Genomic DNA, 25,461 nt, shown 5'->3' with positions numbered 1-25,461 from the left:
GCGTGGGTCTAATTTTTTATAAAAATCAAATAAAATCAAAAATGTTATTTTTGACGCTACAGTATATACAATCATGTATTTTGCTGGTCCTTGTAAGCAAAGAAATTGATTGACAGTAACATGTTTAAAATCTATGATATTATAAAAGTTCTAAGTTATTTCACACCAACCCATATTTTTTTAAAACCGGAATCGGGCGATTCCGAACAGAAATTTAGTGACCGCATATCAACATCCTGGTGACATTGTAATCGGATCAGCTGAAGATCGTAAGTTTGTTTCTCGTTCTAAGTCATTCCTAAAGAATATCAACAAAAATCATTTTAATTGAACAATAATTAGAATTTTCTGTAATTATCTTATCATTCAACTCTTGATAATGATTAGTGATATTGGGAAATCGTGTACTTTCGATTTCATCGAACACAGGTATGGAACTTGATCAGCAGTATGGTGACCTAGCACAAAAAGAAAATGCCATCTACAGTTTTGTTTTTATCACCACTTCGGAAAGCGAGTGGAAACCATTCCACGATACAAAGAATCAGGTATATTTACTTAAATTTTTCAGGAGAGTTTGGACACCCCCCCCCCCCCCCGACCCCACCCCCCCCCCCTCCAACTCCCCCTCTAGATCCGCGCATGTCAAATCACTCTTAGTTCAGTTTCTGGACAGTACTGTATTTAACAGTTTTGGCAGTTACCTGACAGTTTTGTTTTGTCTTGAGATTTTGACACATTAGTGCATCTTTGATCTTTTGCCTATCTACAGAAAGTTTTATACAGTTTAAATAAATGTACAACCATCTGTAGTTTCATTTCTAAACATATTGTAAATTTGATAAATTACACTAGAAGGTTCAGATTCATCATCAATTTACATTATTTGGTTTATTACAGAACACTTCTGGAATCAGATGCACTTAACTGTCTGCAATGGGATCCAGCTGATTTCCATAATGAAGAGGAATTTCTTAGCAAATTAAAGGAAAGTCATGTGGACTTTATCATAGCATTACATGCTTATAGAGCCGGGCAATTCCTTTCTGATAAAGGTGACTACATGTGTATATATTTGGACTGTATGTATAGTTTCATGTAGCAGTTCATAATTTGTGGACAGACAGACAGATGGACAGACAGATGGATATAGAGACAAAAAACTGTACAAAAGAACTGTCTATGGAATACTCTCTCACAAATTCAATTTCCAGGTGCAAATATACATTTACCTGGTACATATTGCATGCTAGTCTGCTTGGGTAGAATTGGAAATTGCTGACCAAGGTTGAGAAATGGTTGACAATGATTTTTCAAGGGATGTCAGACTAAGCTCCCTTTAATAGTCACTAGCATAAGATATTTAATTTGATATACTGAATGCAATCCAAATTGTTAATGCAAGCACATTGCAAAATTTCAAACACTTCACTGGCAACAGACCTTCAGACAAGAGCTCAGTTGAATGCTGCACACGTTTGTGCTGTCAAAAATGTTCAGTAATATAAAGCCATGTTGTAGGGCCTTGCCATGATGTATTGCTTTATATTCTTTCACCCTGGAGGTCATTGCTCCATCATTTCATTTTTTTTATATAGATTGTTTCTCAACCAATCAGTTCAAACTACATATACATGTAGCTTACAAATGCATTCAAGCCTCAGTTGGCTCTGTATTGGAGCATATTCTGATTAACTGGTTTAGAATAGGAACGAGTGAGGTGATTTGTGTAATGACTAAATGGTATAAGTGGTAATGTTTTGATTGACTTCAAGAAAGGGAATGTAAGCTTGTACATTTAAAAGAACTGTATATTTAAGCTTTAAATAATAATAAATTCTAGCAAACAGCTACCACAGCATACTCTCTGTATAATTCTGGGCTTGTTTTAATTATTTTCAATGAGCAGTTCAATGTTATAAATATTCACACAATCAGCAAAGGGGACAAATAATGAAAATCTAATATGATCTTATGTCAGTGTAGTATCCTTACACCTAGGTTCATTAACTCATATTTCTACATGTGGTTCATTTTGATGTCATTGTTTTCCATTTGTTCAGTGAATGTACTAGTATATGTACCTGTGAAATACATCGACTTTAGTATAGATTCTAGTCTAGTAGATAAGAACCATATATAACAAGAGCTTGGACTTTGGGTAGTTGTGTCAAACAGCAATAGGACGAAGGCCTGTCTATTTCATTGCCTGCCACTCAGCCATGGCTCTTTGAAATCAACAAGATTTGCCTGGCTTGAAACCAGCGTCATTTATAAATTGTTTTGATGTTACGTCCTACCGAAAGTCCAAGCTCTTTTTAAAATGGTTATATCTGTAATTGTTACCTAACGTTAAATGGAAAATAGACAAGTAAATTTTTGAAATACATATGAATTAAAACATTTTCGCATAAATGTTTTACTGTGGTTATGAATCAATATTTGCAGTACCTGTTGAATACATACTGATATTTGGCGGCACAGACATCAACCAGTTTCACGAGGATGACAACAAACTGAGGTTGATGACTCGAGCTGTGAAGGCAGCAAGGTTACTATGAATCTGGGTATCGTAATGTTACCAGGACCTCCCTGGATTTGTGATAGGATGTTTATGTTTTGTTTCTGTTTTTTTCTCCACATGCACTGGCAAGCAAATGGAGAAAACAACATCAGGTTGAATAAAAATCATATCACATCACGAAATCATGGGAGATTATTTTCTGCACATGTTTTTTTTTTTTGCTTGTAATGTCAAAAATATATAGGCCTACAAGTTGTATGCAATATTGCACTGAGCTGCTGTTCCCAAACTAGTATCACCATGAACTGAGTGAAAATATTTCTTTGTATGATTGCATGTACACTTGAAAAAATAGCCACTCTAACAGCCTTGTGAGAACGTAAAAAAGTATACAGTAACTGCTTTGCTTTCTCAAAATGGGTCAATTTGATTATCTTCTTTTTTTTCAGATACGTTATTACATTTAGTGCCCAAATGATGGACAGGACTCTCCAGATCTGGGCAAGTGCTGTTAAATGAGTTATTTCTATTTAGACTTCGTGACAACACTTGAATTTTTCATTAGAGTAACGCCCTTCCTTTTCCTTTCAGCCTGATTTGGACCAATCCAAAGCAGTTACAATTAAACAAGGTAAATTTCAGATGTTTAATTTGTGGTTTTAAATTAATCATTTTTACATGAAAGACGGTGAAATTTTTGTTGCTGGTGCGAATCCTAATTTATCTTAGCACCCTATCGTGTTCACTGTGAGTATTGAGCCGGGAGGGGGGCCTCTAAGCAATATTTCATTTGTTGATTTTAATTCTTATATGGAATTATGAAGTCGAATTTGAATTATTTTGTAAAGATTAAATTCAAAGTTCATAAAATACCAGCAAGTAACGTCATTGAGTTTTTTAGGAACCCAATTCTATTTTTATCTCTATGGCCTATATACCAGAATGTTAATGAAAACCCCGTCTATAGAATTGGCACTTGTATAGAATGCGCTAACTTGACGCAGAAAAGGGATTTTTGTTTTTAATCTGCAATTTTGTAACATAAACTGCACACCCCACCATTGATAGAAGACGGGCTTTTTTAATTAGAACGTCATCTCAGATGTTGATGAATGATTACTCCATAGGTATACAAACTATGCCGTCTTCTTTGAATCTGCGAGACGTTTTAGTGGAGCGAGGGCACGTGTCATCTTCTGAGGCGGGAAAAGCCTATATTTTCCTGTTTGTTGGTAGCATACGACCCGTCAAGGATCCACTGTATCTCGTCAACACAATGGCAGGTATCGTCTGCTAAGGCAGAATTATCGTCTGCTTAAAAAATCAGTACATTGTACAACTACAGAACATGGATTTGAATAATAAGTAAACCAGTGTAAATCTGTGTTTCTGAAAAATCCGTAAATTGCAATCAAACAAATGGTTTCTACTTTATAATGAAGAAAAAATAATCCTAGGCATACGTGTCTTAAACGTAAAGATACCAAAATACTTTGAAATTAAATTTCATTTTTTTTTGTAATATACTTCAAATATATGATATTTGTTGTGCTGAACGTCGTGTGGAAACTGCTTGATCTTATTGGTAAACCCACCAGTGACTACCCAAACAAATACATGAAAAGTGTAGTATACTAGTACGTTCTATTTTCAAATTGACACATTATAATATATGATTCAAGTTAAAATGATTTTGAGAATTATATATTTTTGAATGAAGAATGGCATAAAGAGAGAAAAGATGTACTCTACGTAATAATCGGACCAAAGGTATGAGCCCTAGCAAAATCCTAATCTACATAGAGTCACATTTCGACAATATATGTATTAGATGGAATTCAGAACCAAATTTGAATACATATTTCTCTGATCTTGTAAACTTGATCAATAACATAGAATGCATATTCTGTTCGCAGCAAGATGAGGATTATTTCAGTTCCTTCAAGACCAAGATTGCCAGGTTTGTGATCCTTTGATTAACAACAGTTCATTTTATATTATTAATTTATGTCAATTCATTGCTTTGAATAACGTAAGAGAATGGATTTCTTGTTTTTTTTGGCAAAACTTTTTTTTTTCAATTTGTTTGATGGTTTTCCTCTGCAGTAAAACTGGTATCATATATATGGGAGAAATGAGCATCGAAGACACGCATGCTTGTATGAAACACAGCAACGCCCTGGTCAACACGTCTGAAAGCGAGGGCATGGCCGCTGTCGTTTTAGAGGTAGCTGTTAATTTGTTTTCATATATTGTTTTACGTCATAGCGAGAACATTTTAGCACTGCACCCAGAAGGCGTGCAATAAAAGCAATAAAGCAGCTATTTCAAGAAGTATTTTTAATATGATACAAAGTCATTATATATATGAATAGTTATGATAAAAATACTCTTTTTATTCATGATTAATGATACCCATCATCCATTGGTTGTTTTAAGGCCATGGACTTGGGTACACTTGTGATAGCAAGACGAAATGAAGGAAACGAGTCTTTGATTCAACATGGCGTCACAGGCTTCCTGTTTTCTTCTCCTCAGGTATAATATTTTTAATTTGTCTTCCTGGTTGTGTCTACATCTTACACTTTGTAGCTATGCGAAGAAGAAAAATCTTCGTACTTATCATGTTTGTATTTCAGGAATTTAAAAATATTGCTGAGAAACTCATGGATGATGACGAGGCACAAAGAAGGGTAACTCTGGAAGCAAAAAATCAAATCCTTAAAGAGCACTCACCAGAAACAGAAAAGAACGCCTACCTAAAAGTGATAAATAACCTTAAACATACAAAATCAAAACATAAACTCTGATGCTAATGGTGCAGCATTATATTGTTACATGTATATATCGAAGCACAAGTAATACATATCATGATTTTTATCCCGCCAAAGGAGCTTGATGAAAGCTTCACACCATAGACTGCGGGATTTTTTAAATTAAACTAATTTTGTAAATACAGGGTACTTTTTATAAATTTTTACATGTTTAAAAATTTATTTATTTATAGATTTGATGCTCCTAGCAATGAATAAACAACTGTGATATGTATCCAATATATATATATATATATATATATATATATATATATATATATATATATATATGTACTCCGGTTGTTAATTGTTTGCTCAAGTAATTCGTTGTAACGACGATGATTACATGTCATATCAAAATTGATTGAGGTTAACTGTCGCAGAAAAATGTCTCAAGTTTTAGCACAATCATATTCACGAAGAATTTCTTTAAGAAAATTCTTGAACAAATATGCATCCAATAACGTGGTTCGGTATATTTTCTGCAAAGCTAACTACATGTATATGTACAGTTGTACTGAATTAAATAAACTGTTAAATTAAAGGGTTCTAACGGAAGCTTTATACTTATACATGTATATTTTCAATCATATCTTTGTTTACCTCTTGATGCTTTGTTATTTTCTTTTCTTTATTCATTTATAATGTGTGGATAGCCCCGACGGGCCGGTTGTGAAACCTACGCTTTTTGTTGTTGATATTACACTTGGAAATGTATACACATATCACTATAAATAAATGAATTACTTACTTACTACATACATTTACGTTCATATCTGCATGAGCATGAAACACCAAAGAAAAGGACTGCCTGGGTCGTCGGGGTCATTTCATTTTTAAACGTATGTACATGTATATTAACCTCTTTAAAAAGAAGAGCTCTTTAAAAGTATGAAGGTGTGTTGTTAATATTTAGATTTTAAAGCTTCATTATTTCGAATTTTGCTTTATTAGTCAATAGCTAACAGCTAAATATAAAAAAAAAAATCAAATCTTAGAAAGATTTAAGGTAAATCTGACGTGTAATTTATTTATCACTCATTGACCTGACGCTTTGACGTAATCTTTGTACTCATTAAAAATTATTAAATTAAGATGTTTAATTTTAAGGATAAAATCCCGTTTGTTAGACTTATATGCTATTTGGATAGTGTTTAGGGTTTTTATTTTAAATAAAGTGCAAGGTGTAAGATAGTGTTCATGTAGTGTTGTATATATCAACATTTGTATACAGTATACATGTTAACTCCTCCCTCTAGATATTTTAAAAATATGATATACATGACATTGTACTGGGAGGTGCAACATGCGCGGGTCCATAATTTTTTCCACGGGGATAAGAGGGATGAATGTGTTTGCCAAGGATGGGGTGGTTCCAATGCATATTCTTTTTCGATAATTTTGCTGTTGGAATTAAGTGAATTTTTTTTCCGCCCCACCCCCTTTCTAGATTCGCGCATGTGCTATTATTGGAATATTAGGGATCTTGAAATGAATGTAGAATGAATGCATTTATGCGTTTGTCCCAATACAAAGGTAAATAACTCTGCAAACCTTATCAGGTTTTTTTCTTGATCGAAAAGTTATAATTTATCCAATGTCGGACGAATACCGTTCGCGGCCGCACTTCTCCGAAACTTTCACGACACAAAATAATAATCATAAAAAAAAATAGAGCATTTGTTCCATGAAAATATCGAGAGATACATGTACATGTATAGTGTCACTTTTTAGGTCATTTTTCTCCTTCAACTTCATACGTGTACATGTTCATAATATTATGTAATTACCAGGTTATGTCGTTTGATATGCACCAGCAGGAAACAAAACTTACGCAGTACTATTTTCAATTTCGTGTTGAATTTGTGAATAATTTTGTAGAATATTAAATTATCATTTTTCGGGAGATTTTGGTTTCATTGTGTTTATCTTTAAGTTTTCATAAAGTGACCATATCTAATACTGTGGTGAAAATGTGTGACAAATGTTGCATTTGCAATCTTCCAAATATGAAAAAATAAATCAATTCTAAATTAGTTCCATACGGAAATGGATATTTCACTGACACGATTCAATTGTTCACATCATCATATCAAAAATATCAAAGAGTTGTGTAATTTGGGCAAATGCCTTTATAAATGCTCAAAATAACGATAAAAATATATTGTTTTTTGTTTTGTTTTGAGAACATACTCTTCATTATCCTGTTTACTTTTATATTAATTTTATCATCTACATTTTGTTATTGTAATACTTATGCACACGGCTGTAAACACTGCTATGTACACCCGCAGAATAATTTAAGATTGTGATGTTTTAAAAAGTCTACATATGTTTGTACACTTTATTTATGTATATATGTACTTGTTAAACCCATGAATCGTATAGCTCTTGGTAATAAACAATAAAATACAATCTACTAATCCTTGTAAATAGTTATTCTCCCAATTGACCAACCCGAACAACGAATTTACACTTCGTCAACTTTTTAAAATTTCAAGGTAGTTTCCTACATTTGAATTATTACACATATAATTAAGCTGTCACGGTAACTTGGATCGTTAACTTTCAGTGTTTTAATTAATTACATTATTAGGCATGCCATTCGAGGAAATATTTTTTAAAAAAAACCGCGATGAATAGACACGTGGTCTTTAAATATTTTGTTTTCTGTGATGTAGGCACATGTACAATTATTCAGCAGTTTAAGAACATCAACTGATCCTGAAGAAAATTATAAAAGGTCATTTTTTGGTTAAGATTAAGAGTTTTCAATTCAAACTACCAATATGTATTGTTTTATTTCTTTTGATATTTGCTTATAATGGGTAATGTAGGTTTGCAGGTACATAGAATACAGCACTATTTACCAAATAATTATAATGACAATAAGAATAATGAAATTTCTTAAAAGGAGATTTTGGACGTTTATTGAACTATTATCAGAAAATCAGGAAAGGAGCACATTTTCTGAGAGAAAGAGGGCTTACTCTGACAGCGTTAAAAACGGCACGATTTTGGGTATAAAAAACCCCATTGTATACAAATTGTCCTAATTCTGAGAGTTTATTCAGGAAACAGCATACCATGTTTTTACGTAATGTTATCATAGAACTCTTGTTGTACCTCTCTCCCACAATATCCAGGAAGTGAAAATTACATGTACAATTTACATACACACTTGATACCCCCATATCCGTGTAGCTCTACTTAAATATTCTCTGAAATTATTACCATATTAATCATGAAATCAATTTCGTATGTACTTTTAGTTTTAATGATGAAAAAAGTTTTTGACAAATTCCTGTTTGGTTTCGAAATCTTATCTTTCTTTGAAAATTTCTTTTATTCGAGTTTTGTGAATAATGCGCTAAGTGTTGAATTGGAGGGAAGTAAGGTTGAGCAATGGAGTACCATTGGTCTCGAGTCATTAAATGAACATTACCATCCCATTAAAGTGAGATAAAGCCCAAGGCTCGAAGATTTAACATTCAGGTAAAATATTTTACGGGTTTTTTTTAATTTTTCTTGATAGAAGCGCTAACTTACGATTATAATGTACTGATTTAATGTTGATCTTGTGAATCGAGATCTGCACGCTATGAAATGTGAGGATTCCACAGAAATACAAGATTTTTTTTTATTAATCTTGAATTGAAAAAAAAAAATCTGCCAATGCATAAACGTTATTTAAAATCTATTTTTAGCCTCGAGTGAGTAGTAGAAGCCTGAAATTGACGCTCTTCTAAACAGTACGGTTGTGAGTGTGCTGGCAGATGGCGTACAGCGTTTGGAGATTAGGGGGGTGATAAAAACATATGTTTATAGTGCTGTGGGAGAAAAAGGCAAAAACACGGGACCTTTTTCACTCAGATTTTCGACTATTTACTTTGGCGTACACTTAATATCGATCTTTTTTTCGAACTTGCATAAGATAAATAATCTGTATCTGAACATGGGAATATCGACTGATAGCATGTCTGGTTCTGGCGAATGGCGGTTGGGATTTTTCATTCACACGTTCGGTCATCTTCTCTAACAGGGATTTTGTAAACGGAAATGTGTGCCGTGAATTTACGACATCCTTTTCATGATCATGGAGGTAAGTACGTGAAGATTTTCACTATCACTTTTTAAAGGTCTTCTCCTTGATATTCAACGCGCCTTGATCCGCCTTAAGGTGGACGTTCAAGCATGAGCGTGTATTATCTGGGGACAGTTGAAGTATTTACTAGTATACTAGCGTACGTGGATACCGACGGAATCTACATACACTGGGTCGGTACTGGGGATTTTGTCGCGTTTTGTATGCTAAAGTATAATAATCTTTGACCGTGGGTTTAAACTGATATGGCGGGTTAGAAAATTATTACTCATGATAATTCATGCATGATCGCTACAACCTTAGATTATTACAGGCTTTTATTTTGCCAGTGACAAGCCGACTGACGGAAGGTTTTAAACGGAGTGCTGTGAGAATAATGTAACGAAGAAAGCGTCTACCAGACGACCCCTAGGAGGGGATATATTATTTTTTTATTTTTTTTTTTCTGGGGGTTGTGCTTTTTTATTTTTTCCTGGAAGTGAGAATGTGATTTTATTTTCCATTGGGAATTGCGTGTGTGCGTGGATAACGATGGAATCTCCGGGAACCACAGGTCCTAGCAACACGCTGCTAGTGCTCCAACTGAAGTCCCTTGTGGCGTACAAGTCCAACGACGAGTATCTATACGCCATGAAGGAGGACCTAGCCGAATGGTTCATGTGTCTTTACCAACTGGATATCACTGTCGACAACTTCTTCGAAATTTTGGAGACGGGGGTGATTCTGTGCGAGCATGCCAATAAGGTGAAAGGGTACGCAGATGAACAGCGCCAGCTGGGGAGACTGGCTGTCATCCAGTCCAACTTTGTCCGGCGTCTGGAGATTCCCCTGTATGAGGTTCCATATCGGAAGGAGGTGAAGCCCCAGACGTTCCATGCTCGGGACAACATATCAAACTTCATCACTTGGACCAAAGATTTGGGCATCCCAGACGTCTTGTCGTTCGAAACGGACGATCTGGTGCTTCGGAAAAATGAGAAAAGTGTCGTGTTGTGTCTGCTGGAGATTGCCAGGATTGGCGCCAAACTGGGCATGCTGGCTCCAACTTTGGTCCAGATGGAGGAAGAAATTGACGCTGAAATAGAATCAGGGGAACCCCCACCCCAGATCATAACGTGTGACATCAAATCATTGGATGAAATGGTAAGTCAAATAGCACAGTCAGTGCAATTGTTTTTACTGTATGTTTGCATTTTTTTCGAAATCAGGTCACACGGTATCTGTTTTGGGAAACACCTTATTTATTATGTGTCCCCTAGGGGCAGCATACATTAGTGGTTCGTTAAATAGTGTCCACTACAATGAGGTCCGTGCTTAATTTACCGGAAAATTTCATTTTGATGTACATTAAATCAGATAACGTTAAAAGAGTTTTTGATCAGATTAATATTGTAATGGTTGCTACTGCTAAATTAACCCCTGACAAAGGTAGATTCGTGTAAGAAATGAGGCGTCTAAACAGCTCGTGTTGTAAATTCGCTACTTGAAACGAGAATCTTAAAAGAAAGAAATACGTCAGGAGGATTTCTCTTTCTCTGTCTCTCCTGTATGTAAAACACTCTTTTTAAGCTACTGTTCGTAAAGAACCTCTCACATGAGTTTCCTGTACGAGTTAATTGCTGGAAAATGATATCTTTTTTTTACTGGCTGTGTTTACATAACATTGCTCTTTTCAAAATTGTAATGAAAAAAGAAGAGATAAGACAACAAATGCAAAATTTGTCCCACCAGTGTCACCGTGAAATTAATGAGAGTGGTGCAAGATATAGATATTGAGTGGTCTGGAATTTGACGTCGTTATGCAATTTGGGACATGTGTAGTTGGTCTCAAAGTGGTCTGTCTTTTTTTGTATGATGAGGAATAGAGGAAAGGGAATCGCTGACAGGCCTGACAATTACATACGTATATAGATGCAGGCTACTTGTGAAGAAAAAAAACCCGTGTGTTATGAGGGCCATTTCGTATGCTAAACAGCAGCATATTATAACAGGTATACATCCATTTCATACCTGAACACGATAGAACAAAAAACAGTTGGGCCCCCACTTGGCAGTTGATGGCGCATTTTGGAAGGTTTTAACCCCTATCTATTACCCCCTGTTTAATCAAATTGAATGCGCACGTTACCCCTTTTATAAAGCTTTTTATGGCTCTATATAATTTACAATGCCAAGCGACTTTTCAATCCTTCTTGTCGCTTTTGAAGTTTTGCCAGTTTTGAGTTCTTTCTTTACGAATATGGTGGCGTATTTGCTCCATTTCTTATGGGGACCATTTTCCCAAAAACTATATATATGCACGGACAAGTTCTACAATCTTTTAGTATGTTAGAGGGAAAGTATTATCTTTCAGTCAGAATAAAGATTAATTAGGTCTTTATCTTGAGCCTAATTCTGACCTTAAGTTTGGATAATCTGTGTTAATATTCAATTAACTGTAGGTGGTAATTGGCAAACTATAAAACGTTCTGTAGAATAGGGATTTAACACGAGGATTTAAACTGTCAGATTTCATTATTTACATTTAAAGTTTATTATCATGTTTAAATATATTTGAAATTTAAACTGACCCATGAATATGCCTATTAATCAAAACACATATTTTAATATTTCACATCATGCCTAATTAGCAATTAAGAGTTGTTTATTGTCGTGTCACATTAACACGATAATTGCTGTCACATTCCTAAACACCTGTTATTTCTGAATCTGCTATGTGAAATGTCGGAAGACACATGACGTAACTAGTAAACCCAAGATCCGCCTAATGATTTCAGAAACATGCTCGTCCTTTATAAGTTAGTATTATGCAAATAAGTTTTACACGTTTACACAGTTCATATATTTACATGTCATATGCTGTACATGTACTTAGAACCATTTTAACAAGACCTTGGACTTTCAGTAGGATGAACGATCTATTTATTGCGTCAAAACGAGTTGAAATGACGCTCTTTTCAAGCGAAATGTACACCGATTGCGTAGTCTTCGCCCAAAAGCCAGACAAATCGTGTTGATTTCAAAAAGCCATGACTGAGTGGCGTACATTGAAATAGAAAGGCCTACGTCAAATTGCCGTTTGACTCAACTACCCAAGTCCAAGCTCTTGTTAAAATGGTTCTATATTAAACTGACATGGGTACTATAATTTATAATATTAGTCCTTAGATCCGCCCCTATAATGATAAATGGCTTTTCGTTTCGTTGACACATGGCCCCTACTATTTCCGGATGTTCGATAACATTATATTATGCCTTATTTCTCTGTGTGTGTGTAAGGTCATGCTACTGTTATCGTCCGATAAATCCCCCTGTTAATATTATTCCATACAAAGAAAAGACAAAGATTTCTCTCCTTGTCACCCTTATATCAACTACTGGTAGCAGAAAACACAATCTCTTCATAAATGTTTACAGGAAAATTAGGATTTGTACTTCAAGGATCCCCATGCCAAAATGTTTACACAGAAACATTGAAAGTTCGTTTACTCAACTGTATTCGGGATTTGTTTTTCCTTACCAAATTTCAGGTTCACCTATTAGTAGACAATTTTCATTCCGCTGAGGTGTGTACATGTATTTGGATTTCTTTCTTCTGACAGCAAGATAATGGATAAAGTCAGTTGTTCTTTTGGTGTATTTTATTTCTTTGGATTTCGTCTCTCATTGAGAGAAATACACAATGTAGATCTAAAAGTCCTTTGTCCTCAAAGGCCATATAATCGGATCGCCTTGATAGAAAACAAAACAAGCTATTATTCCGGGGCATATTTTGGGTTTAATGAAACCGTCAAAGCAAATAATCCTAATTCTTTCGTTTTCTTTGTACAACAATAGAAGAGAAATGGCTCCATGATAATGCAAACTTTATTGATCTGCCGATTAAATGCCTGAATGTGCATTATGATGTATATTCATAAAGTTTTTGCACATACAAAGGTTATTACAGGTGGTGTATATATATAAATATATATACCGATGTTAAACCTGCTCTTTTCATTGGAATCTATATCAACTACTATGACATATTAGCGGATATGACTCATTCTAATCATTTTAATGGATTTTCTTTAAACATCTTTTCAATTCATTTCAAACTTTTGAAAAATGTCTCTTTGATGTGTTTTATTTGCTAAAAGCATTTAGGTCGTCTTGACTTTTTCAATCGCCTTTCAAATTCTCAAGTACGCGAAAGGGCTGATAGTTTTCTTTTGTTGTGAAACTCTCAAAAAGTGTAATATACATATGTCCTAGTTCAACTCAAAATGGAGTGCATTCTATCCCATCGCACTCTCTCTTTTGAGATCACGCACCATCTTTCTTCTGCTTTGATTTTACTTCCCTGTCCAGAGCCCATTCACTATTCGTTTGGTTACCATTTTGTCATGTCCATTAAGGCGAGAAAAAGGAGATTATTCACGCCACTTCATTCCTCCCCATTTAGTTCAGACGGTTAAAGGTTCTAGAACCTTTCGGGGGTTTTTTCGTTGAGGCATCTAGCTTGTCGTGTCTGTGACTTGCAGACTTTCCTGCATGTCGGATCACAAACAAACAACCTTAATTGCCAGTCTCCCTGATACAGCACACTGCGTTGATAGCTTCTCTCGGTCTCTATCCGCTGCAAAAGAAAAATACACACGGTCTTTATCGAGTTCATTTGTTGTGCAAATTATGCGTAATGCAAGAGTAAAATTAGAGCCGTTACGGCGGAAAATTAAGGAAAATCGGCATATTGAAAAACATCTGGCCGCGCTTTTCAGCAGCAGGCGATAGAGACAGACATGAGTTTCTTCTCCAACTTCGCGTCATTCTTGGGCGACCTTGCAACGATTTTCCGTAGTAATCCAGCGACTAGTCATCAAATATCTCATTCATCCTATCATTGTACATGTATGGCTCATCAATCAATAATGTTATTCCCTCTCTCCCCCTTTTTTCTCATACGTTTACGTATGTAACAGACTTACAGTACTCGAGCAGTTACATTGAACATGTATATGTCACAATTCAGCATTTCACAATTTGTTATCCATGAGTGTTCGTTACAATACAGCAGTACATCAAAGAGGATGAATAGGAGAGGTCTTGAGAGTGGGGGAGACAGCATTCAGTCGTCTGCTATTATACAGTCTTTATTTTGACACTAAGTGTACTATACATGCAGTAGTAGTAGTAGCGCTAGGTTTACGGTTACAATGTTCTACAGTGTGTCTGACACGACATTTGATGGTAGGCGCGATATGTGATGAACATAAAAAACAACAACGCCCTGTTATAATACATTTTATTCATACGGTCAATGGGGATACATATATATCACGCTAAACGATCTTGCTCTAATTTTGTACAGTTTGTGCAGCACAGCATTGCATAAGAGATTTTTTTTCGGGGGGGGGGGGGGGTCAACATTAACCCAACCCCCGCCCCCACCGAAAACGAGGAAAATAGCGTTTTACAGGAGTCATGTATGTATATGATAGTAGCTGCAGGTTTGTAGACCGGGAGCTACAGACCTGCAGCTAGTATGATAGGTGGTCTGGAGAAAGAAAGGCAAACAAAGACCATCAATTTTTCGTTCATTTTAGTTCATATGTAAATTTGATTGCTCACAAACATGGAATTCAACCTACACGGTTAATAAAACAACGAAATACACAACTATAAAATTACATTGTTTGACAATCAATTATACTCGCTCTTGTATGACATATTTTTATGTATTGTCATCTCAACTGTTGCCATTTATAGGGGTTTTTTTTCGTAACGCCAGAATGGGTGGCAAGTTTCAAGGATAGGTGACAATGAATCCAGGTGTTGTTCGTGTATTACAGATACTTATCGCAGCAGGTGTAAATGGCACTCGTTTACATATCCGAGTATCTACATATCTAACTTATTGATTTCCGCTACCGCTGTCCCCTGATTATCTCGGACACATTTATAGATCTCGAGTAGGCGTCCCTAGTAACTAAGGTCGTTATTTTCCCCTCGGACATCTTTGGAATTTACTCTATCGACAGATTCTGCGGTTGGTGGAGCCGTGGTCTGACACCGATCCATCTTCTTTCATTAACTGTAAAAATCTTGAGGTGACCCAAAACACAAACCTATAGACATTGGCGGATTGCCAAGGTTTTTTTTGCATTTTACGTGAAATATAGATGCACCGTTTCCGCTGCATGCAGCAAAAATTCGTGCTTGTACATTTCTTCTGTAGCAGTGTATTCGTCATGTCACTGAAAACATGTGCATCTCGATGTTGTCTGCTACTGACTACAATAAAGACCAATAGATCTTTGTATCAATCATTTTTGTCTCGGCAAAGGGTGTTTTTATAATCAGTTCGTACGAAATATGAATCATTTTTATCCACACATATGTTTATACTGTGATTATTTTATTCAAGCGTAGTTTGCCTGCCACCACAGTGCTATGAAACAGTTTGTCGTTATCAATAGTTCCAGCGAACCTTGGCAGGCCATCAAAAGTGTGTCAGTATTTTCAGCAATATTTATACACAATGGATAAATTTGTATTTTTATGTTTAGAATGGCATCGCAAATCAATGTTCTGGTAAAAAAAAAAGATGTAAAAGACACGTTTGCCAGATTTTTTATTATTTGTGAAGGAGTTCTGTACACTAATTCGTTTTAAAATGAACTCGTGAGATAAGAATTAAATAAATATCATATCTTTGGGAACGATCTTGTTAACGAAGAAGTGAAAATCGATTCTATATACATTAAATTGGCTTTCCAAAGTACCTTACGCAATATCTTTATCCTCTAAAAAGCACACGAAACAAAGAAGTCTACAGTTTTGTTCACGAAATTTGTCTTCCATTATTTGTTCAGTCCCTTATTTTTGCTGTTGTTTTGGGTGTTTGCTTTGTTCTTGGTGAAGAGTTTTAAAGTTAACTTTGTGTATATCTACTTTTGTTTAAGGGATTTTCCATGTTTGCCAAAGTGATGTTATATAAAGAAAATTGACAAGAAGATTTGTCACTAGGAGCGAGTTTTTTTTTCAGACAAAAAACAAAACATGCCACTGAAAAAAAGTTGGCAACCATGTTTACGTATACAACTATATGGATTTCACCCTTTAGAAATCAGTTACATACAGGATATGTCTAAAAATTTGAATGAAAGTAAATGCAATTGAAAAAACTTAGTTTTATTTGGTCCCTTTTATAACTTTACTTTTATTCGCCATATTTTTTTAGGTGATAAAATGCATCCTTGGACCCTGTTGAGTTCTATAAAAAAGTGATTGTCAAATAGGGGTATTCTAATCTAAAAGTTTTTAACAATTGTGTGGACAAATTTACATTTAACGCACACGGTGGCAATTACAAAGCAGGGACGTTGAAATTAATCATTAGATTATAGTATACGGTGATCTAGCGATCTATATACATTATACATATGATTAGCAGGTGCACTGTATTTTGAGAATATGGAATTTTTTTTATGTAATTAAAACCCTATTTAAATCTAGCTTAGTTTTTATCATTAGCTCTTGGAGTTCTAGTTTGACGAGTTTTTATTGTCAACTTGCATGCCAAGACCAAAAGATCAAAGTTACCCTGGTATGGAATTGCGATCATTGCCTTTTAATGTCCTCTAAACGTTATAAAAAGCCCTAGATAATTGTTTATTCTCTAATATTACCTAGGGATATGATTAAAGGGTTATCCCGAATAATGCCCCAAAACAGACAAAATATGCAAATAAAATACTATACTACTGAAATGAACGATTTACCTCAAAGTGAGGAACATGTAAAATGCATGCTGTATGTTTCTTTCTTTGGTTCTCTTGACGCTCGTAAAAACCATCAGAGCAAAGTGCAAAAGTTCAGATTATAGATAAATGAACAAAAGAATAAGAAACTCAGCTATTTTTTCGATTAAAAGCAGTTTGGTTTTTTTTTTGGTTTTTTTAACCAATCATTTGCAACATGACTTTCGTGCTTTAAAAAACCTCTCACAGCCCTGGTTTGCTGCTTGTTCAGAAAACTAACCCAAAAAAAAAACATGAAACAAGCAATTAGCGTAAAACTGGATAATTAACAGTAATGCCAGAAACGGAGACGATTTTAACAAACGGCTGCTAAGACTGATCTTTTGCTCCTCGTCATCGGGGAACAATGATGGCTGAACCATCTGGTGGTGCTTTGTCTTGGAAAACTCATTGTCATAATTGTTTTGATTGGTGCTTTGTCTTGGAAAACTCATTGTCATAATTGTTTTGATTAAAACCATAGGACTGCAGTTTTGCCGCAAAATTACCGTCCCTGACGCTTACTTAGGATTCCCTAAACGTTGTCCGCAATTTTAGCGGGAGACACTGTCACATGATGCATCATTGTCGTCTGCTTTCCTGAGTTCTGTTGTCGCCAAAATAAAAGTGATGACTCCATCTTTGACACGGTGTAATATTTCGGTACATAGGGGGTATCAAATTGAATTATTGTTAGCCCGAACCGCGAAATTAGATATGCACTCCGTAAATTAATTTTAGTCGTTAAGACGCAGCCAGGACCGTGTTATGTTGCACCAAAACAAACACATCAAAGACTATTTGTTCTATGAACACGCTAGTCAAAACCGAGCTATGCAATGGCCGAAAAAAAATAAATCATAATTTGCACGAACACATAGATAATTTTTTATTTTCTTCTCCTGCTCCTTATCTCTCTGATACACTTGACTCATGCCCTGTCTGGGTGCTGCTCTGTATACCAATTTTATGGTTCGTTAGTGCCCCCTTTCATCACGTTGATTTCCTGTAAGCAATATTGGTCAGTTTCACTAGGGACGGCGATGGAAATTGAACAGTGCCACGCAAACATCCTATTATAGATAATCAATTGTGATGTCTTTCAAAATCAACATTTTCCCTTATTTCAATTATGCATTTTCAATTCCAGTAAGCAACCTAACTATTGATAAAATGTCACTGATGCAACTGGAAGCATTTAGCATTGACACAAACTAGTTTTGCTTTTGTTTGGATCTTTTCTCTTTTTGTAATATATATTGGGGTCTATTCTTTCAGAGAGCAAAGTCGATTTTAATCGAATAATCATACGATTTTTTTCCGCCGTGGCAGACCCTTAATCTCTGCGATGAAAGTCAATCGACTTGCACTTTTGTGCATTGTTCTTTGTTTTTAAGGCATTTGACAAACGATTTTTCATAATTCTGAATGTCGTCTTGTGGCAGCCTAAGATCCTAATCAATGTTTAAACTACTAATTAAATCCATATAAAGCGTGCCCTCAACAGCGTGCGCACAACTTCACGTCTGCATGCAAGACATCAATATTGTTATATAATTGGCATTGTTTTATACCCCAATATATACACCCGAGTTAAGATTTTTGATTGCGATTAGGTTGTACCTAGTTTTGATGGTTAACACTAAAGGGTTGTGTATTGCTTGCCAAGACTATGAAGTTTTATTGTAATATTTCATGCACCCTCCGATCTTGATCTTGGAGATACGATGAAGAAATATAAAAATCTATCTTCCGGTCCGGCTAATGTTTGGTTGTTAAGGGATTCCACTGATGAAATCTTGTTGTCGCAAATATCTTGAAAATTGAAGATTCAAAATAGCATAAATAAACAAGTTGTTCAAGTGATTGTCCATCTTGAAGGCCCATAATGCCAGTTGTCTTGGAGAGCAAGTCTATTGAATCCAATGGGATTACGCGGGATGGAGAGAGCAATCCCAGGGATTTAGAAAGTCCTTGGAGGTGGGATTGTGATGAAGAGGTAGGTTGGTATGAGTAGAGAGCTCTTTTATTGAAAGGAGGGGAAAGTAGCCCCAAGATCCTGGCAGGTTATTCCATCCAATGACCCCGATCAGGCAGATGCCCCCTATGTTAATTTGGGTGTCAAGATAACGGTGGAACTAGATCCCTAAAGGGCCGATATTCTAGATTGATTTATTGGACGCGCAGACGTTCCTCATTGAGGACAAGTGTTAGGTGGTAGTGTTTTTGGCAATAGGTGTCAGAAATGTTAACGACCATAACAATGAAGATCAGAAGACATTCTTGGCAAAATGAATGAACTTGGTATCGTACTATTATAACCGCTGTGACTAGATCACAAACTTGCGTTAAAAGGGTCGGGTGTAGAATTTAACGATGAAATATGTTGATACATAAATTCATACAGGTATGAAGCAAATCTGATATATGGGGGCCGATTCACATCAAACGTCGTGAATTTGTTTTTTGATGTTTTTAAATGATGTCACGTTTGGTATGCGACTACACCATAAACATGTAACATACTATAAATGTTGGCAACAAATGGAATGCCGGATCGACTGTTCCAGTGAGTGAACTGAATGCCTTGTACATACTTTTGGGAATGTGTTTATAGATAATGGTTTTGTATACACAACTTTGCAATTGTTGAAAACATCGTCGCGTTTAATTTGAAATGAAAAAAAGAGATGGCTGTGTTTGATAACATACCACGTAAATGATACGAACGCCATTGTAAAAAATTGCACGCCATTTTCTTTCGTAAATTAAGAAAATATGTACGCTTTTTTATGCCCACAAACAGCAAAGAAGTTTATTTATGAGCATGCGATCGTAATACAATCTTTCTTTCGACAGAATTGATTAGTTATAATTTTCATGATGTTAGTAAAACAGCTGCTGAGTAATCAATCGACGAGGATAAAACAAAATTCTGCTATGTCACGACAAATAAAGTTTTATATTATTAGAAACGAACCAATGGAAACGTTTTTGAGTTGTAGACCCCCTTTTTATGGCGGCTGGTGCATATCACTTTCATGAACCTATAACACAACCTGAAATACAAACTTTGCGAAATCTTGTTAACGCTTTTCTTTATCTCGTTTTTGAATAAGAATGTTCGACATCTTTTTCGACTTATTGTCAAGTATAATTCACAAAATATATTGGCATCTGTTTGAACCTAATCAGAGTTTTTCTTGGCAAGAAATCATGATTTATTATCTGTAAACACGAATTCTTTTAACCCGGAATATCATTTTTGTGTGAAATATGGAACGAACATCTCCAAACACAGCATGAAAGCCAGTACAAAACTTCAAAAGATCATCAAAACTATTTCAAAGCGTTCGAAAAATAATCTTCTTGTCAAATGGGGGGCTTCCGGAAGATCTACTTTATCAGCCGCGTATGCATATAATGTAAGCTGGACATGACTAGAAATAAGGCAAGGTAATAGTTTACGCGTATATATTGACAGATAATGACTTAGCAGCAATTTTTAATTAAATGCAGCGGAAGCTCTTGCGTCATGTTGTGACGTTCCTAACAATTTTCAATTCAAAATCGATGTCCCTATTTTTGTGTAGAGCCGGGGTTTGTGGCCCATCTTGATCTCTCTCCCACTGACCAAATCAGTGGTCTATGGCGGTGATTGCTGGCGCAAACAGAGGTTTGGTTTGGATTGTTGAAGTGACTTTACTGGGATTAGTCTTATCAGGTTTTGAAACTTCAAGATAAATCAATGAGAGATCCAATCGAACTCGTCGACATTGCTTTGAGATGTGTCAACAATAACACTCTTCATTTCCATATCGAACTCTTTTTAGAATATTAGATCAACTAACCCAACGTTTACATTGCATCCCTAAATCTTTTTTTTTTCTTTCTTGAATGTACCGTAAGTTTAATCAGCTAAAATGTGTGGGAAAATACTTAACGGGGAGTTCAATCAAATACAAAGGAACTTGAAAATCTCTTTACATATATTATGTATGTAGTTGCAAACACAATTCGAATCAAATATTTAAAGAAGGATAATAAACAGAAATGCTTTGCGGGTTTCCGTTTAAACCTCATAGAATATACATTTACTTAATATAACAGAGAAGAGGGGCAGCGCCCCGTGAAATATTAAACAATGAACATTTGTCTTAGGGTAAGGAATTTGTCGTAACACGTTTTTTGCAACAACAACAAAAATCGATCGCAATCGGAAAAGTGAAAGGCGCTGGTAAATAAAACAGCCATTATGAATATTCCAGACATTTACCTGACAATTCTAAGTCATCGATTCCACAGCCTCCCGGGCCATTCTGTTGACGGGACACACCATTAGTGGCCATGTTTGGTCCGCTTTGGGTTATTCTTTTCTTTTGACTTTTTTTCTGGAACCGTATATCGTGTGCATTATCCATTCTGCTTTTTGCTTTTTTCTACTAAAAGTGTCCTTTTTCTGGTTTTTACTGAGTTTTCAATACGTGTCGTTTTAAAATTGTGAGGAAATTTGAATCACTTTGGTGTGACAATGGATTCTAATCATTTTCTTACTTGAAAATCGACTGATGAAAATTTTGTCTCTTTTGCGATTTGTGTTGTGATTTATATTTAGATCTAGCAAAAAGCAAAAAGTTGTGGATTAAGAGTTAATCCCAAAGGTTGTGTAATGTGATGGGAGTAACAGTTTCAATAGAGAATGGAATTCTAACAACAAAAACCGAAAATGTGCAATGTGCAGAAATAAATACTCATGAACCGGGGGTTATTAAGTTGTCGTCTGTTGATGACATCATCAGAGTTCTCCAGAAACTGGACGATGCTCGCTTGGAGAGCATTCCAGTTCATCCTGATACGGATGATAAAGTAAGTTGATGTGAAGGATTTGTTGTTGAATTTTAGAGCCTGTGTTACTCTAAATTCTTTGTGGTTTCTTTATTCTAGTAATTGGTGATAAGTGGTTTTCTCTCCTTTTTGTGTGTGTATGTGTGAATGATTGACTGAATTCAGTCGGTGATACTTTGATAGAAAAAATATACATAAAAGAAGTCGCACCCTGTCGTGTAAGCTTCCGAAAAGATTGTGAAACCAGATAGGCGTTCTCATTTAATTGTGTCGTGTCGAATATTGTAAGCTTTCAATAATCGTTCTTATATATAAGGTTTGGCGTGGAATTAAGACGTTCCTATTGTCCGACTGAATAGGTGCTCTTAAAAAATCAATTATGTCTTTAACAATTTTTGCTAGGTCACATTACCAAATATTTTTTATAAAACTGAATAGCCGAAGGCATCTTTATTTGGGCTTTTTGTTGGTGCAACAATAAATACAACACTTGGAATACTACTTTAACATTAAATCAGCAGATTTGTTGAATTTGCTCAAATATTGTGCCATAGTTCACGAACTTCCGAAAACTCACCGAATTAATCAATGGTTGGCCGTACTTCATCAATGACATACTATATTTCCATTATTAAAAACCAATTCGTCTATGGCCTAAAAATCGTTATTTCGGAACGACCTAATGATATAGTAATTGCTCTTTTGAATTTGGAAAAGCTTCTAAATCTATATGTCATGAAATAGACCAATGTCATTGTCCGTCAAAGGGTCATAACCGACGCATAAGTATGTCACTTCATTCGTCATTGAAAGAGAGATAACTCCAACTCCTCACTTACAGAGTGCAAGTTGATCGATCATGTCTCGCAGTTGGGGGAGGGGGCTGACGCCTTCACTCTTTGAAAAAAAAGAACAACTTCCTTTTATTTTTTCATTAAAAGAAAATGTATTTAACGTCAAAGACAATTGGCCCCTCCACTTTTTGTCTGATCCCTCTGTCCTTTTATTGGGAATCAAAATCTGTACATGACCATTTGAATCTCAGTAATTTAATTTTTGTAAAGGACACCTTTACATTAAAAATGCTGCTGCTTGCCTTTGTAATGAAGTATATACTAAACTAACATCGTTAATCATTTTGATTTCTTTCTCTAGGTGAAATGGCTGGCAGGTCGATGTACTTGCCCTGTACAGTTTCCCATCGTCAAAGTCGGGGAGGGAAAATACAAGATCGGGGACTCCCAGACACTGGTCTTTGTTCGGGTGAGTGACCAACCCTTTTTTTTAAAATCTTTTGTCTGATTTAATTACTTTTTCTCACAGTCCCGATTACTTCAGCGAAAACAATTTACTTTACATATTGGACGACCGAAAAAAAAAGACTTGCTCTTTGTAACTTATATTGTGTTTATAAACTGATCAAATGATTTAATTAAAACATCAGCAGAATTTGAACGATATTATATTACTTTATTGTTCTATTATTAGATATTACGTAACCACGTGATGATCCGGGTGGGTGGAGGCTGGGACACCCTCGAACATTACCTGGACAAACATGACCCCTGTCGGTGCGGATTTTCCGGTGAGAATTTTTGTGGACTTTAAATTACAAACATAAAAACCAATATTATCAATCAAGAACAAACTCTACCTCAACACAAAAAACCTATACTAGTACTTAATAAGAAATATTTACATTAATGCATCGATATGTGTATATGCATTGAACATGTATCTGGAAGAATCTACTAAACAAAAATGTGAAACTGCTCTCTCTGAACCCACTCACCATAACAAATTGGGATTCACACAAAGTGCATTAAATTCAACACCGCATTTGTGATTTGATGATTATGTTACTATATGTATATATTTGGGATGAACAATGAAAAAACAATTATAATGACTGGGGTTTTTTTTTACCTTTAAAAAAATAACTAATAAAAAATTTCACTGTGTAAATAATTTCTTCATGTTTTGTGATTAATTACATATAAGTCCTGCTTCTTTAACAAGACACTCCTTCCTCAAATTCAATATTGTTTTTAAATATTTAACTTAGTATTTAGAAATCAAAAAGATTTATGAATCATTGTTGATCGTAAACAGATAAATAAAGGTCCTTCCCTGATTATATTCTGTAAATAGTGTACATGTTTTTACCTTTCGTCACAAATTTTTAAAAAATCATGTCCTTTTAAGAAATAAATGTCCTATCTGTCAATGACATCTGATTCAATTGAAGCAAATTCGATGATTAAACGTTTTCTTTTTAAACTATAATCCGACCTCAATTCCAAGTGAAAACAGGCCTATAAAAAGTGGTCCATTTAACTGTGACGTCATGGGCGAGACCGGATGTATGGAAATTGTATTTACATCTCAAAAAGGATCGAAAAATATATAAACACTCCATATCAAAAGGAGTACTTCAAGTTAAAAAGAAAGCGACTTCGGAAGTGCAAATAAACAAGATAGAAATCTTGTGTCTGATGTTTTTGTGTCGACATGTACTTATTTCAAGACTCTCAAACTGAAAAGTTCGAAATTAACGAGGCCGGGTCTAATTAGTTCTGCCCTAGATTTTTTAATGAAATTTTTTACCTGAATTTCTACCGATATAATTATTATTTTAAGATTAAAAAATAAGACATTTACCACACCGTTTGTTTAGGGGGTCATCTCAAAGTTTGTTAATCTTTAACATAGGACCCTATGGGATTTCGCTTGAAATGTATCAATTTTGCACATTTTTTAAAACTTCTGCCCTAGGGATTTCTTTTTCTGTTCTACATATTAAAGTTACTGCTAAAAGGCATCAAATGGTCAAATAAAAAAAACCTTTTACCTCCTGGTTTGTTCCAGGGGTCTTATCAAGGTTGATTTTTGTATGCCAAATTTCCCAGATTTGTCAGATAATGGCTATTTTTTATTTGACAAACGCGGAAAAGGTGATCTTTATAGTATTATTAAAGCATTCAGACATATTTAAGTAATAAAAAAATATATAACATCACATATTAAGGGTCATTAATATAAATTACATGGTTACTGTCTTGAAATATATGAATTAAGCTATATTTAGGCGGGTTAAGAAAACGTGACAGAGGGTTAGGCCTGCTGAACCCTCTTCACGTTTTCGACCCGAGCCCAAATATAGCTTATACTTCGAAACAGATATGTTTATTCCACAATATAACATTAATTTTACGCATTAAACGAGCCATTTTCAACAAATTTCGCTGAATATCTGCAGTTGAAACTATCGCGCCATGGCGTCAACCAAGCAAAAAGATGACGTCACAATACAAATGAAACGCTGCGCGAAAGCGTGCGTACTCGTTCTGTACTCGGCCTCGTTAAGTACATTTCATAATTATATGCTTACAA

General features: G+C 35.2%; 2 protein-coding genes across 8 annotated transcripts in view; both read left to right on the top strand.

The window, feature by feature from the left end:
• The first annotated feature begins 175 nt into the window (after positions 1-175).
• Positions 176-5,574, top strand: LOC105327520 (glycosyltransferase 1 domain-containing protein 1). 2 transcript variants are annotated; one of them, XM_066078755.1, is made up of 12 exons: positions 176-269; positions 430-548; positions 901-1,055; positions 2,449-2,551; positions 2,974-3,025; positions 3,116-3,155; positions 3,652-3,807; positions 4,245-4,294; positions 4,438-4,484; positions 4,631-4,751; positions 4,964-5,062; positions 5,164-5,574. In XM_066078755.1, the coding sequence occupies exons 2-12, from the start codon at positions 475-477 to the stop codon at positions 5,332-5,334; spliced, it is 1,068 nt and encodes a 355-aa protein (XP_065934827.1). In that variant the 5' UTR covers positions 176-269; positions 430-474; the 3' UTR covers positions 5,335-5,574. The 2 variants fall into 2 exon arrangements, with proteins under 2 accessions (XP_065934827.1, XP_011426371.3); XM_011428069.4 differs by having other exon boundaries at positions 178-269; positions 4,441-4,484; positions 5,164-5,572.
• Positions 5,575-9,064: 3,490 nt separating this feature from the next.
• Positions 9,065-25,461, top strand: part of LOC105327518 (GAS2-like protein 2A) — a 24,655-nt gene continuing 8,258 nt past the window's right edge. Inside the window, exons 1-4 of one of the 6 annotated variants that reach the window (XM_066078749.1) lie at positions 9,065-9,439; positions 9,772-10,585; positions 23,224-23,331; positions 23,557-23,653. In XM_066078749.1, coding sequence (XP_065934821.1) covers positions 9,974-10,585; positions 23,224-23,331; positions 23,557-23,653 — 817 coding nt within the window. In that variant the 5' untranslated portion in view covers positions 9,065-9,439; positions 9,772-9,973. Of the gene's footprint in view, positions 9,440-9,559; positions 10,586-11,412; positions 11,434-19,082; positions 19,223-21,821; positions 22,090-23,223; positions 23,332-23,556; positions 23,654-25,461 lie in introns of those variants that run through there. The other 5 variants (XM_066078751.1, XM_066078750.1, XM_066078753.1 and 2 more) reach the window with 5 other exon arrangements.

The sequence above is a fragment of the Magallana gigas genome, chromosome 3 (genome assembly GCF_963853765.1).
Source record: "Magallana gigas chromosome 3, xbMagGiga1.1, whole genome shotgun sequence".
NCBI classification, from domain to species: Eukaryota; Metazoa; Mollusca; class Bivalvia; order Ostreida; family Ostreidae; genus Magallana; species Magallana gigas.
This window is presented reverse-complemented; position numbering and strand designations above follow the sequence as displayed.